This window comes from Chenopodium album, chromosome 16 (genome assembly GCF_948465745.1).
Source record: "Chenopodium album chromosome 16, dcCheAlbu1.1, whole genome shotgun sequence".
NCBI classification, from domain to species: Eukaryota; Viridiplantae; Streptophyta; class Magnoliopsida; order Caryophyllales; family Amaranthaceae; genus Chenopodium; species Chenopodium album.
In genome coordinates, this window is record NC_137849.1 from 51,343,652 (window position 1) to 51,356,570 (window position 12,919).

A 12,919-nucleotide genomic window follows, 5' to 3' on the forward strand; every position below is an offset into this window, starting at 1 on the left:
CGTCTTTGAAAGTAGTTTTCATTAAAAACGATACTTATGTTTGTAAAACAACAACAACAACAACAACAACAAAAAAAAAAAAAAAAAAAAAAAAAAAAAACTTTATTTATGTGTTGGAGGATATTATGTCTAAATGCCTTTGAACATTCACTTTAGGGGCTTTGTTTGACGGACATAAAATAAGATAGGAAGTGAGACTTGTTAGGTGTGTTATTTGGTTGACAAAGATTTAATGAAATGGGGGAAGTGAAACTTTTTGGAAATTGTAAATTCTCAACAAAATGTACTCCCTCCGTCCCTAAATTACATTCCTTTTTGGAAATTTATACGGGAATTAAGGAGGGAAGAATAAGACAAATAACAATAATTAGATAATGCAATGGGAAGTACAAAGATGAATTATTTATTACTCATAACATGTCATCAATCCTTTGCAAAAAAAAGGAACCAATCACATGCTCTTAATTGAAATTTTTAACCAATCACATTCATTGTAATTTGGCACAAGGATTATAAGTGAGTTAGGTAAGGATGAGTGAGAAAGTATTAAATATAATACAGAAAAAGAGAGTTGATTTACTAAAAAAAACTTACCAAAAATAGAAACGAGGAATGTAATTTTGGAATACCAAAAATAGAAAGGAGGAATGTAATTTAGGGACGGAGGGAGTAGGAATTAGGTGCAAATCCCCACTAGTAAGTAGAAATTTAAGTGGGATGAAATTTGATTTTGGGAACTTCTACTTTCTAATTCCTATATGAACCAAATAACCAAATAATCGTTTTAAGCTAGTGTCATTTGTGTAACTAAGTTTGGAGTAATCACTTTTACGAAGAATTTTATCTCGCAAAATCTCTAAACACCTTACTTATAACTACTTCGTCCCCCTTACAGGCCCGTTTCTGAGATTTCGGTGGCCTGGGGCAAAAACTTATATCGGGCCCTAATTCACGTATACTATATAAATTTTTTAAAAATTGGGTATGCAAAATGAAAATGCATATTTTATTATGGTTAATAATCTTTAAAAACATCAAATTTCATAAAACATCGAAATTACATTCACGTAACTCTCGTTGAAGTAATTACACCAGCCGAACCATTCAAACTAAGTATTCAACCAATCAATTAGATTTTTTTTCCTCAAATTTTGTAATGTTTGAATGAAAGTAGTTATACAGGTTAAGAAAAATATAATTTAATACAAAGAAGAGATCTTGATGAATAAAGTCGTGTATGCACCGTTCAAAAAAAAAAGTAGGGTATGCAAGAAGAATTATATATAATTAGATAAATTTCCGTTGAAAATTGAAGAGTAAAATGACCATTTATTATAGTTTTCATCTTCAATTGAATCGTGAAAGAGAAGAAATTTAACTAACTGAAAATTGTAATGAGATACATTTTGAAAAATAAAATTACCAAAAACAGGGGTACAATTAAAAGTAATGACATTTTTTTTGTTAATTAAATTCACTTAAGAAAGTGAATAATTTGGGCAAAAAATTAGGGAAGAAATACGCTGACCAAATATGTCATTTGATATTTTGGAACTCTACACTACTATTGTAGTGTTGTACAATACACACTTGTTGCTTTAATTTCTTTCTTTCTTTATTTTTTTTTTCAAATGTATATATAAGTAATACTATTTAGTATGAAGTACTACCTCCGCTTCATATTTTTTGCAACTTTGGGTATTTTTTGTGATATAAAATATTACAAAGTTGCAAAAAAATATGAAACGGAGGTAGTATTTATTATGGGGCCTTGTATTGTATTGAAACTGGGCTTTTTAACAAGGGGCCCAGGGCAGCCGCCCCAGCTGCCCTCCCCTTGCTACGGCCCTGCCCCCTTAATTATTAATATCCATACTCTCTAGAAGAAAAAGTAATAATTCTTTTTACGAAAACTATAAAATTGGAATTAACAATAACCCATGGCATAACCCTTGAATTGTATTTCTATATCCCCCTAAAAAAAAAGTTGACATTGTATTTGGGGCGGGCTAGAATTGATATCATTCTCACCTTCCACACTCTTCCAGTGCAACAAAATCTATAAATATAACTAAAGTAATTACCGCTGATGTAATTACTTTCCACATGTCAACTTCTTATAAAAAATTTTCCCTCCAAAACTAATAATGACATCATTATTTTTTTTTTCAATATAAATAAAAATCTATAAATTATCTAAAGTAATTACCGCTGATGTCATTACTTTCCACATGTCAACTTCTTATAAAAAATTTTCCTTCCAAAACTAATAATGACATCATTATTTTTTTTTTCAATATAAATAAAAATTTGAAAATGCTAAATTAATTATATATTTTTCTAATAGATTTTATATTTGAATTGACTAATTATGCAAATTCCATCGGAAAAATAAAGGAAGGTCGGGTTCTTATAAACATTAATTTTTTTCTCCTACTCCGTATATTTTATACAAATTATATGAATTGGGGTGTCCATTCTTTATTAATTTATCAATTTATTAGATTTTTCTTAAATTATTTACACACAAATAAGCAAAAAAATATTGTTAAAATCGTAAATTATTGTTAAAATCGTGTATCGCATGAGCCTAATCTAGTTACAAAAACAAAAACAAATAAACCAATCACTAGGAAAAAAAAAAAAAGAGAGAGAGAGAGAGAGAAAAGAAAAAAGAATGGATATACCGGAGCTACTGGCGATATTCGGGCCGGGTATCGCCGGCGCCGTATTCGGAGCGGGTTGGTGGTTTTGGGTCGACGCCGTCGTTTGCAGTTCCATCGCCGTCTCTTTCGTCCACTATCTCCCTGGTTTTCCATCCATTCTCTCTCTTAATTTTCTCTCTCCTCGTCTTTTTCTCTCTCTTTCAACAATTACTGATTTTAGGGTTTCTGCTTTTTCTTAATTAGGGATTTTTGCATCTTTGGCTGCTTTGATGTTCAATTGTGTCAGGAAAGAGGATATTGATTACTCCCCTTACGATGAAGGCGAGTGGAGGTCTGCTTTTTTGAAATACTGCTTCTGACTTTTGATTTTTGTTTGCAATTCGATTAATTTTAGGGTTTCGATTGATTGTTATTCTTATTGTAATGCAGTAAAAATTTTAAGCTAAAGTTTTTGATTTGATGATTTAATTGTTCCTTCGAGTATATTATTTGCCTTTATGTATAAATGCTTGGATCCAGTTTGTACTTTGATCATACATTAGAATGATTTGTTGTGGTCATATGATGTTATCTGCACATTAGGCTATTAGCTGTGCTTGGAAAGGTGACATCTTTTTTGGTTTCAGTGTTACTGCTTTATCTTATCACCATCCTGGAAACTCTCCTGGTTTGATCATGGATAGTCATTGTGTAGACAGTGATTGTGGTGATGTCCCATTTGATAGTGATCAGGGAGGTTTAATTAAGTTTACTTTGCTTGCAAATGAATACTTTGTTTTTATGGGCCGGTCTAGGATGGTATACAGGTATAGTCAATCATGGTAGTGATGTAGATATAGATACTGAGAAGGTAGCATGCAATCTTGCAGTGTAGGAGAGTTCTATGCGTAGTCTTTTATAAAACAACACGTTTGATAGGGGTCGGAATAAAAAGGAAATACATCCTTTGTTATTAAATACTTGCAATACACACTTTTTCACAATATTTAAGAAAAGTATGGCTCACATTATTTAATACACTTAAAATGGGGTTGGGAGATTGTTTGGAGTATTATTAACTACTACGTATTAATTGGGTCATGAGTTTTAAATAAAGGTAATATGACAACGTTTCACCCAAAAAACCTTCTAATTATTGTGTGTTGCATTTTAGGGAAGTGTTGCAAGTATTAAAAAAACTAAGGAAATAGGAAATGTGAGTTATAGAAGAGAAATGAATTGAGGGGTTCAAAACACTCTTTTAGTGAGCCTTTCCTTCCATCTGGTTGAAGACTTATAACCACTCTCTAGTTTGCTTATGATAAGTTTTCTTGTCAGCAATTGTTTGACAGGATACTGTAGTCTGTAGAACTACTGCTTGCATGTGAAATTGGATTTTAACTTTGCTGCTAAACAACAATGATTTTAATATGCTGATATCTTCTACTGAATGTTATTACAGATTGAAGCTTTGGCTTTTCCTAGCTTATGTTGTATCTTTTGTATCTCTTGCGGCATCAGTTGGGTTACTTATACAAGATGCCTTGGTGCCATCCGGACCATCAACATGGACAGGGGTTGCTGGTGTCCTGCAGTGTGTATTTGTGCTAATCAGGTCAATATTATTATTATTATTATTATTATTATTATTATTATTATTATTATTATTATATATTTTTTTTAATGTTAAATTAAGTGCATTTTACACAGTATGGATGTCCCATTATTTAAAGTGATTATAACCTTTCTCATATTGTTGTACACTCTTCTGTCTCTTCCTTCCAAACTTAGTTGCTTTCTTTGTTTTGTCAAGACCTTATAACAGCTATTAGGTTGTGGAATATGAATAATTGGTATGAAGGAATTGATCATTCTAGCCAAGTGTATTAACAAGATAAGAGCTGAATGATTTGAGTTGAGTCAAGAATGAGGTGCCTTGTCATGGAATAACAAAATGTTTTGAGCTTTAGAAGTTTAGCTTCATGAGGAACTGTTTAAGATCCATAAAGTTTAGATACTTACAGTGGACGCCCTCAGAGACCTTTTTATTTTATTTTATTTTTAAGAGTGGGCCTTTCAACTTCATCTTCATTTAAGAGTATGCTGACTCTTGGTTTTACCTGATACCAATACCCCTATCTGGGTATGAGCATCATAGCATTTAGATAGTAGCATGAGGTCATAGATTATTTAAAAATCAAGATTGATAGCTCTTGTCAATTACCTTTCATGATCAAGAACCCTCTGTGAACACCAGTTGGATATCTCAGTTAATGTTGTATGAAAGGTTCCCAAATTCTTTGCAAACATTGTTTTGTCATATGAGTCATATCACTTGTTTGAAGGTCATGTTAAGAGAATTATTTCTCTCATGTGATCTTTTCAATTGGGGGTAACCTCAATTGAAATCAGAAGAAACATGCTCTGAAGAGCCATTGACTAAGGGAACTGATTGCCTTAGGTATAGTCAGTCATGTATTAGATACTAATGGAATTTTCAATAGAGAAAAATATAACCATTGGAGGTGAGAGGGGGTTGAAGTGAGAGCGTGTGCATATAATGTAATATACTAATGGAATTTTGAATAGAAAAATTATTCCAGTGGAGGTGGGAGGGGATTGAAGGGAGAGCATGTGCTTATAATGTGATCATTATTTGACATATGTCTAGTACTCCAATTGTTTTCAAGCCCACCTTGGAACCTCATTTAGCAGACCGTGGTGATTCCCAACAAAATTTCATAGAAGTCTCCTTGATACTCAAGAAACTTCAGATGGTCACACTTGGTGAGCATTACCCTGATAGACATGCTGCAATATGTGCATGAGACATTTTTTTTTGTAAAGTTCTCGAGTTAGAGGAAATTTCAATGTGATGTGGAGGGTTGTATATTAGTTCATCGAATGGCTGACAAAAGTATTTGCCCTCAATTCATGTAGTGTGTGTTTGTGTCTCTCTGTGCGAGTGTTTGTAAAAGAGAGGGGGGGGGGGGGGGGGGGGAGGGTGTGTTCTGTTAAATCCCAAAATGATTTGGCAGCTCAACATGACTTGCTAGACTCATACTCAAGTTGATATCCTCTTACAAGGCACTATCATAAATAGGACCATTTTCTTAATATGTTTTTCTTTTTTTTTTTTTTTTTTTTTTCTTTTTATAGAAATAGAGTAGACTTTTCATCTTCTGTTTTGTTAATCAATTGTGTCAGCTGTTAGCATCCTAGGTTAAGGCTCATGTCATATTGTTAGATTGTAAAATGATGCTTATCATAAAATTGCGTAAACAAATTCTGTTTTGAAGGATAGCACTCATTACTGTAGATTCATCTTGAGGGACCAGTGAATACTAATCAATTGTCTTCAATAGGTAGCTCCTCCATAGACCAACAAAACCCAAGATTGATTACTCTTCAAATAAGCTATAATTCATCGTAGCAGACCTTTTCTAGGCACAGAATCTTCCATCAAAAATTATGGGAAACTCTCGTATTCTTTCCATTATAACCTTCATGTACTCTTAGAGGTTTATAATTATAATATTCATTGTTTTCATAGGCAGCTATGGGACCGTTGAGAGGAAATCATTCTAAATCAACAAATTACTGATGCGAGATTGATGAACATAACCTTCAGTTAGTTATTAAATATATTGAAAGATTAGGGAAATTTTTTATGTATAATTTATTGTTATTTTTTTATGCTTACTTTCATAGGTTTCCTGCCATTTTGCATAATTACGTGTTTTGCATGTGTAAGTGCAGTAATAATTTTGCCGCCTTAGTTTCTAAAAGTGCACCAGATGCTAGGCACTAGGAGGCAATACATACTAGCCTCATCAGAACATTGAGGCTGTTTGAGGCACAACCCTCATTTAATTTTTATTTGTCCCTCTCTTTCATCGTTTTTGTTCTAACTTCTAAATAATCACCTTTATTGTAGAATAACATGAGAAGGAGAGTACTAAATATTCACATGAAAATTAATCTATAATCACCCTAAGCATCAAGTACCTTGTGTGTTTTGGCTCACACCTTGGCATGGGAAACTCTTTGTGCCTAGGGTTGGTTCGTGACTTTAAAAAAAATTTATCTTGCCCTATATGGCCTATAGGCTATAGGGACTTGCTTCCCTTCTCTCAAGCAGGTGATTAATTTGGAACTTTGCAGTGCTTATCTTTTTATTTTTCCTTTAGGTCAATAAATTTTGTGTTAGAAAAGAGAAGTTGGAAATTTGGAATGGGCAACGTTGCTCTTAGGAGAAACATGATATTCTTGTCATATGGCTTTATGCCTCTATATCGTACGGTTCCTTATTACAATTCTTGTTAGCCGACCTTAAATCGTTTTGGGACTAAGGCTTTGTTGTTGTTGTTTGTTGTTGTTGTTGTATTGATTTATGCCTCTGTTATGTATATTTATAAAGGAACAATGAGTAATTTGATAATTGGGGAAACCCTGTATTTTCTTGAGGTGGTTTCAGGAAGTAAATTTATAAGAAAACAAACAAGGTCTTATTCAATTTGCATACTCCAATTTAATTGCTCTAGTAGTCGTAAGTCCATTTGACTTTTGGGTATATGTGCCTGTGTGTTCTGGCTACTATACTGCCTGCTTGAATCCTTGCTCTAGTAACTGCATGCCTGTCTGCCCTATCAATGTTCACATTCCCATTGCTATGAATCTACAACTTTCCTGAGACACTGATTTTGAACTTTTGTAATTTTACCGAGATAAAGCTTTGGAGGATCAACACTCCAATATATTCTTTTACCATGCTTGCTCTTGCACCTAGCAGGGTTTGTATGCCTTTTGGATATCTGCCATTTGTTGGGTACATTCAACATATTAAGTTTTTGATTTGCTCACAAATTTATACTCTTTTTTTTGACAGTGGGCTGATCTATTGGACTTCTCATTCCGAGTAGCTGGATACACATTGAAGGTGCTTTAAGACTTTTGTATAATTTACTTTTACTTGAATGTGCAGTAAAGTAGTTCACCTTGTGTAAATGTCTGTAATATGCTACTGGTCGTGAGCAACAAAGATGAGCCTCACAGAATTGAGTGCAACTCTGTATGTTAGCATTGATTTCTGAAAATTTCCTCATTCTTATGTGCTGAAGCTGTCTCATCAAGTAGGTGGTTGGGAACTTGGGATAATTGTTATGTCTTGTGTGTTTTTGAGCCTCGACGTGTAATCTTTAAACTTTATAATTATATGTAAGTCGCTAACAAACATGCTTGCTTGTGTATTGCCTCTATTCAATTAATGTCGTACTATCATAAATTAAATGTGGCATTGTAAGATGATCTTACGATATTGTCATCTACAGTATTAAGGATTGTTCTTAACTTCTTTATCCTTTCATCGTGAACAGCTATTTAATCCAAAGGAATTCAATTACTTGGCTAGGTAAAAATTTTGCTACAGATTTGAAGTATCGAAATGCATGAGAGAGTAGATTACATGTGCTCTTGTATTGATTTGACAAAACGACAAGTGTAGTTTGGATAAAGTTATTTTCCTTTCCCTCTACTCTATCGTTCCACTTAAAAATCGCGAATAAAGCATTTGTATCAAGTACTACGTAAATACTAACTAGAAAAGCAATTATGTTTATACTATATTTTGAATATACTCATAAGGGCTGTTCTTCATACTTCATGGAAATTGTCGTGTTGAAAATTGTCGTGTCATGACATTTACAATGCATTAAGTAAAATTAATGCATTTACAAGCTAGATAGAGGACATTAAGAATTACAAAGATGTTAATTTTTTTTTTTTTTAGGGACAAAGATGTTAATTAGGATATCGTCTTAGGGCTTGTTTAATTTACTGAGCTGAACTGAACTGAATAAAGTTGAAATGAATAGATCTTATGATTCTGTCATTTAATTACAAGGATTATTTCCTTTAACTCTCTTTGTAATCCAGTGATTATGGGAATATAGGATAATGCATTTATCATAATTATTGATTTGAAATCAATCAATGAATGTTGACAATAATTGTCCTCATTCTATTTCCTTTCCGCAAAAAGTTGTTTTTTCTACACTTCGTATTAACTATATGACGTGCTACTTCAAATAAATAGATAATACTTGGCCTACTCTTTCATTTATACTAGGGCAGTCGACGCGCGCGATGCGCGCGAAGTGATTTGCCCTTTCTTGATGTCTATATTGGGTTGTGTTTAAACTTTTCGCAACATTGGAATTTTAGGGAAAATAGTTTGATAAATTAATGGAATGTGTATTTAAAGTTTTCGTTTTTTCTTGCACAACCTTTCTTCAAGAAACATCAATGCAATTATTCAACAATGTAATATTGCAAAAACATCTACAAACTTAATTAGAAATGGATTAAATACAATTCAAAAATCATAGAGCACATATTATATACTAAAAGAAGTAATTTAACATTACATATGCAATAGTAGAACAATTTTTCAGAACATTTACTATTTGAAAGTCTATACTCTTACCCAACCTATTAATTACTCTACATAAATTATATGAGATTAACTATATGAAACTAAAAAAGAGAAACAATTACACCCTGCAACTCGCATAAACATTAACATTTAGGCAACAATTAGATAAAATAGTCCCTTGGTAGTTAGTAATAAATCATCTATTCGTACATACAATTTTTTTTTTTCATTTTAAATAGGAAATTTTGACAATTACCACCTTCTGTTATATCCATTTTAGCAATTACCACCTTCTATTTTTTTTATTTGAAAATTACCACCTTCTATTTTCAGAAAATCAAAAATTACCACCTTTTTGCCCCCCAACTACCACGTGACGTCATTTTGGGCCCATTCTTTCCTTTTTCTACCTATTTCCCTCACATTTCTCATTCCTATTTGGATTCTTATCTCCCCTTTCACTTTTTTTTACCCCAAACCACCAATAATTGTTCGACAATTTTGATTTGGAGGAGTGAATTGAAGTGTTTTTGATTGTTTGGGGGAAAAAAAGTGAGAGGGGGAATGAGAATCGAGTTAAGAATGAGAAATGTGAAGGAAATAGGGAGGAAAAGGAAAGAATGAGCCCAAAATGACGTCATGTGGTAGTTGGGAGTCAAGAAGGTGGTAACTTTTGATGTTTTTGAAAATAGAAGGTGGTAATTTTCAAAATAAAAAATAGAAGGTGGTAATTGCTAAAATGGACATAACAGAAGGTGGTAATTCTCAAAATTTCCTTTTAAATAATAATAATAATATCATATGAAGTGTAAAGCATTTTTTTTTTTTAATTAATAAAAAAAAAAAAAGCATTACATATATTTTGTTAAAAAAAAAAACCGAATTAATTGATTATGTATATGTTTAATGAAAAAAAAACATTAAATGTATTAACGATAGTAAACATATTATTGAGGGTAAAAAAGTAAATACACATGTTGCACACAATTTTGTACACAATAGTGAGGGTATAATTGGTAGCACACTATTCCTAGCATTAATTTTTTAAAATTAATAAAAAAAAAAAGCATTACATATATTTTGTTAAAAAAAAAACCGAATTAATTGATGATATATGATGTTTAATGAAAAAAAAAACATTAAATGTATTAATGATAGTAAACATATTATTGAGGGTAAAAAAGTAAATACACATTTTGCACACAATTTTGTACACAATAGTGAGGGTATAAAAAAGTAAATACACATTTTGCACACAATTTTATACACAATAGTGAGGGTATAATCGGTAGCACACTATTCCTAAGAGTTATTTTCTACTTTTTATAAGGTAGGGATGTCTTTATTTAATACACTAGAAATTCTATCTTTTACAAGGAATTAAATGTCATTGTTTGGAAATATATCAACAGAATCAAATAATTCAACGTATTCAAATTATAATAATTTCAGTAACAAACTCCAGCTATTCCTGCTGCATGATGTGTATTGTATAAATATATATATTTAAATGAATGAATGTCATTGAGTTGTGGTAACGATATCAACACGCAGTTAAATTTTCGAGTTTAGTGTAGCAAGAATATAATCTAGCTCTTTAAGGTAATATGGAAATCTTCTGGCGGAATTCGTTTCATTTTACATGTACGATTTTTGTAATCATCATCAATCTGCATTCACATTTCACAAGTAAGTTTCTCAAACTAGTATGTTTTGTCTTGAGATTTGTTACTAACTTTTTTTTTAGTTTGAATTTCCTTTTGTCTGAATTTATTGGACCTATTTTTAGTCATTTATATAGTTGTAAAATGAATTGGTTATCTTTGTCTGAAAAAAAAAAATGAATTGGTTATCTTACTATAACTTTACAAGCTTTACTAGAGTATTTTCATGTTGAAGGCTGTGAAAAAAAAAAGCCTTGATTTTTTCGATTTTTTGTAAATAGATGCTGCTGTAGGAGTTAACTATGGACTGCTAGGAGATAATCTTCCACCACCAAGCAATGTGGTGGACCTCTATAGGAAAGAAAACATCCCCCTCTTAAGATTATTTGAACCGAACCCGGACGTGCTCAATGCTCTAAGAGGGTCAGGATTAAAAGTTTCCTTGGGAGTGAAAAATGTAGATGTAACCAACATTGCTATGAATGTGAATGCTGCTGTGGAATGGGTGAACACCAACGTTGTCCCTTACGCGAAAGATGTGAATATTGGATGGATCACGGTAGGCAACGAGTTGGTGTCAGCAGACCCCGCTGCTGCGCTCATCACCCAAGCCATGGGCAACATAATAAATGCCCTTAACGCGGCGCAACTTACTGGCATTCATGTCTCGACAGCTATTAGTGGCAGGGTACTCGGGGTTACTTACCCGCCCTCTGCAGGGGACTTCAACAATGAATCCAAGGAAATTATGATCGCAATAATTAAATGGCTCCAAACTACTAATAACCCTCTTTTCATCAATGTGTACCCTTATTTTGCCTTCGCATCTAGCCCTACGGATATACCGTTAAATTATGCTCTTTTCAATGCAACAAACCCTGTAATCGATGGCCCGTACACTTACATTAGCTTATTCGATGCTATGGTCGATTCATTCTATGCTGCCTTAGATAAAAATGGAGGAGAAATTTTGGCAGTCGTCGTGTCTGAGACTGGGTGGCCTACTGCAGGAAATGAGCCTTATACAAGTATACAAAATGCACAAACTTATAATCAAAAACTGGTTGATAAAGTGAAAGCAACCGGAACACCAAGAAGGCCTTCGGCTTTGTTAGATTGCTTTATATTTGCTATGTTTAACGAGGATCAAAAGGGGGAAGGAGTTGAACAGAATTGGGGACTTCATTATCCAAACGCGAACCCTATTTATCCATTGACATTCTGAGTTACATGAACAATTTCTACTTCTTGTGATGAGAATTAGTTTAGTTTATGCAAGTCGTCCAAAATTTATGTAATATAAGCTGCTATGGCTTCAATAATTCTTAGTTATGTGTTTTTCTTATGTTGTTCAAATAAGAAATAACACAATGTTAGTTTCTTTCCATTTCTTTTGTACTTCGTTGATTGGTTTGATTCTTGTTTAATTTATAAAACAGCTGAAAATCAAGCAAATGATCAAGAACAATAAGCAACCTCATTATCGAGGTGAGAGAGTTCACAAGGACGTTACAATTAAGCTAAAAGGGGAAGGAAAAATAAAGGCCTAAAATAAGATATAGAACCTTACATATGAAACTTATTTATATCAAATTATAAATGTAACAATGATTTTCTTATAACATGGAATTGTATAAGTCATGAAAGTTGACTTTGATATAAATACTCTATCATGTAAATGCATGTTCATGTAGGATCCATCTTCTTTTAAATGTAACACTTTGACTTTTACACTATCTATAAGTTTATAGTCTATATATACCTCACTTTATTGGCTTTGATAATATGGTCAATGGAATAATATAGTCATGTGGAATTAATTTTTTAATAATAATAAATTATACTCGTATTCATATTAATGATTGAAATAATGCAATGATAAGCGTGTAATAAAAAGTATAGCATTTAAAAAACGTACAAAGGAAGAACGAATTAAATAACTAGCATTTGATTTTGATTTATTAATTCCTTCTCTAAACAAACTCTTCCAACTTGATGTGATTATCTTATTACGAAATAAAAAGTTTAAAAAAAAATGAGACACATGGAGTACTAAGAATTATAGTCAAAGTTAATGTATAAATAGTGTAAAATTCAAACAATTACAAGTATTTTTGAAAACGGATAATTACTCCGATAAAAAATAAATATTACACCGTACTTTATGACATAAAACA

General features: G+C 32.2%; 1 protein-coding gene and 1 pseudogene across 1 annotated transcript; both read left to right on the plus strand.

Annotated features, from left to right (window-relative positions):
- Positions 1 to 2,627: 2,627 nt before the first annotated feature.
- On the plus strand, positions 2,628 to 7,894 carry LOC145585901 (uncharacterized). The gene is made up of 4 exons (XM_081642609.1): positions 2,628 to 2,810; positions 2,910 to 2,997; positions 4,108 to 4,260; positions 7,534 to 7,894. Exons 1-4 carry the CDS (start codon positions 2,678 to 2,680, stop codon positions 7,565 to 7,567), a joined length of 408 nt encoding a protein of 135 aa, XP_081498735.1. The 5' UTR covers positions 2,628 to 2,677; the 3' UTR covers positions 7,568 to 7,894.
- A 3,326-nt stretch (positions 7,895 to 11,220) lies between these two features.
- Positions 11,221 to 11,967, plus strand: LOC145584543 (glucan endo-1,3-beta-glucosidase pseudogene; annotated as a pseudogene).
- The last annotated feature ends 952 nt before the right edge of the window (positions 11,968 to 12,919 follow it).